The 3,015-nt window shown below is 45.2% G+C and overlaps 1 protein-coding gene across 1 annotated transcript in view; it reads right to left on the minus strand.

Annotated features, from left to right (window-relative positions):
- Positions 1-1,724: 1,724 nt before the first annotated feature.
- Positions 1,725-3,015, minus strand: part of GREB1 (growth regulation by estrogen in breast cancer 1) — a gene marked incomplete at its 3' end in the record, with an annotated part of 118,709 nt that continues 117,418 nt past the window's right edge. Inside the window, exon 24 of the mRNA XM_015416407.1 lies at positions 1,725-1,867. Within this exon, the coding sequence (XP_015271893.1) occupies positions 1,725-1,867 (143 nt within the window). The remainder of the gene's footprint in view (positions 1,868-3,015) is intronic.

The following is a 3,015-nucleotide window of genomic DNA, read 5'->3' on the forward strand; positions in this document are numbered from 1 at the left end:
GAGGCCTATAAAAGCCAGTCAAGGGAGACTGCTCAATGTGGAAGTAACAAGTCACCGATGTCTTGACTCAGTGACCATAGTTCTGAACTCTGCTCTGTTCCTGTGACCCTTGGACTGGTTCTTGACTTTGACTCTGGAATCTTGCTCCCTGCACTTATGAATGACCTTGCACTGTTGGACCTTGTTTCCTGTATAATACTCTGAACTGGACTCTGCTCTCTTGGTAACTGTCCTTTGGACTGAACTTTGATCCTGGAATTTGCCTTGGATTGACCCTAGATTCTGAAAGGGGCTCACCTTGCCCCCACCCTTCTGGTTCCTGCCTTGTGCATCTTGTTTCCTGTATAATGCTCTGAACTGGACTCTGCTCTCTCGGTAGCTGTCCTTTGGACTGAACTTTGATCCTGGAATTTGCCTTGGATTGACCCTAGATTCTGAAAGGGGCTCACCTTGCCCCCACCCTTCTGGTTCCTGCCTTGTGCAACCCAATGGCCTGCAGAAATGTTCTTCCTCTACCTAAACCCTGAAAAAGGACTGGTCAATCCTGCTGTGCAGTTCTAGGCCAAGCTGCTCCTATGAAGCCACTGTGAGCAACTGTTTGCCTGGTGGGTGGGGTCTCGCAGCTGTGGGCATGGTACAACCACTGGTGCTGATTAGGGCTCCTCCATTGTTGGTGACAGAGTGGGTCTGGGGTTCCTGTCACCTGCTGGAGTAGCTGAGCTATGCCTTGTAGTCCTGAGGGCTCAGCCAGAAGTGGGAAGATGCACTGTTGTCCAGCCTCCATACAAGACTATATGTTACAGCTGGGCCCAGAAAAATAATACCCTGGCACAGAATGTTGGACTAGCACCAAGGAGCCCTGGATTTCAAGGCTGCCAATAGCCTGGAGAAAATTAGAGGCTTAATGGGGTGCTATTTTACCAGTGATGTTATCTACCTCCATACCATGAAAATGTTTAGCTGCCCATTATCATATATCAAGCCTCTATTAAAGGGACAGGACACTTTTCTCCAGGCTTGTTGGCACCTCTGCTGAATTCCAATCCCTATTTAATCCAGAATTCCTCATAAATTGCTTCAAAATAAGCAGGGGTAATGTGCTATGGAACTGCACAAATGTAAGAGACTCCAACCTACACAGCACCTCTTCCCCTAGGGATCAATCTGCCTGTTGAGATCACCACCTTGTCTTCATTTCCTCAGTACAGGAAGTGAAGTCATCTGTAGCAAATAGCAGAGACTTTCTTTTAGTGGCTCTGGCTTGGAACAACTTCCTTCAAGGAGTGTAACTGTGTTGCCTCCCTGTGTGGTCTTTAAGCAGAAAAGTAAAGGTTTTGTGAAAGAAACGTTTTTAAGCCCTAAAGTGTGCTATTTCCTGAGCTCACCAAGTGTTGTTATGTTGTGAGGCAGTTGGTAATATGTTTTTTTTCCCTGATTCATATTACAATATGGTTAGTATTTGGAGCCAATTTTATCATTATTTCATTTTGGAAGATTTTTGGCTGTAAACTGCTTTAAATTCTGGGAAAGGTAGGGCAAACATATTTTAAACAGGTAAACTAAGAATCAAATAACTCAGCAGTTTTTCCATATATGCCTCTGTGGAATTTTGCATCAAGCCCTTTCCCACATGCCTTAAAGTTATGTTTTATGCCACTAGTTCAGCTTGTCAAGAGCTACCTGTTTTCTCTTGTACTTTGAACATTTGGTTTTATCCACCTTACCTGGTACCTGGGGTTGAAGCCCATGTATTGGTGGCACTGTTCACAGTGATGGTAAGTGTTGTAAGCTGCATATTTGGATAACCTCATCCGAGTTGTCTGACGGCGCATATACAAGTCCTCTTGTTTTCTGTTTGCTGATCTGTCTATATAGGAGGGTTTGGACTGTTCAGTGTGCTTGAATTGAGCAAATGATGAATTAATGTTTGAGTCTGTTGCTGCTGCTAAAATCACAGCCTTGTTTCAGCAAACCTACAGTGGCTACAAATTTTCAGTCCAGATTGGCCCAAAATAATTTTCCACCAGAAGCCTGGTGATCTAAATTGTTTTTACTGTCAAAAATATTGTTAACTTTAATAAAGCAAATGATTGACACTGTTTTCCAATCTGGTCTATATAAACCATGCAAGAAGATGAGGGGTTTGGGTTTTTGTTTTTTTTAAATGAGCATGCATTTTTCTTTTTTCTTTTTTTTGGTATCCTCTAAAACACTGTAATGCTTATTACTGTTGAGAAGGTATATTTTTCCCTAGAGAGCACATGTTTGCTTCCTCCCTCTAGCGGTATCCCACAAAACAGAATGAACTTGCTTCCACACGGATTTACAGATCATTTTCACCCAGTGGCTAGACTGTGGCTCAGCAGACACATGCTGTTTACACACAGCTAAAAAGGCAGGTTTAGCTAGTTCGGTTTAGTCCCTTTCTGCTTTTTTCGTCCCAGCCACATGCTGGGAACAAAGGTAGGATGGAAGAAAGCTAGGGAGGAGGCAGTTGCAGATGGAAGTACTATGTGACCCCACGAGGATTAGAGACCAGACTGGGCAAAGGAAGGAACAAGGTGTGGGCTCACGAGAGATAGGCAGAATGGAGAGATTTAGGGAGAGCCGATAGATGTGGCAGCAGTGGGAGCTATGAGGGGTATATTGCTTGGGAAGAACAGAAAAGCAGCATTAGTGGTTGCTACTGTGAATGTGACTGTCATCTGGATTAATTTGGCTCTAAAATTAGTAACTATTTATCCCAGACACTAGTAAATAATTGGCTTGGATCCAGCAGAGCATTTTCATGGATGGAAATATTTCTACCCACAGAGTGGAACTTTCTTAGTCCCCACCAGGGCCGGCTCGAGGTGTTTCTGCGCCCTAGGCGAGGCTGCCTTGTGGCGCCTTTTCAGTGCAGATGCCAACCTCCCGGTGGGGCCTGAAGACCTCCCAGCTGGCTGCCTCCTTGCCCGCCCTCTCCTACCCCCGGAACTTTGCCCTGCTGGCCCTGGCTGCACTGCCCGCCCGGTG

Source organism: Gekko japonicus, unplaced genomic scaffold, assembly GCF_001447785.1.
Source record: "Gekko japonicus isolate JY-2015 unplaced genomic scaffold, Gekko_japonicus_V1.1 scaffold1597, whole genome shotgun sequence".
Taxonomy (NCBI): Eukaryota; Metazoa; Chordata; class Lepidosauria; order Squamata; family Gekkonidae; genus Gekko; species Gekko japonicus.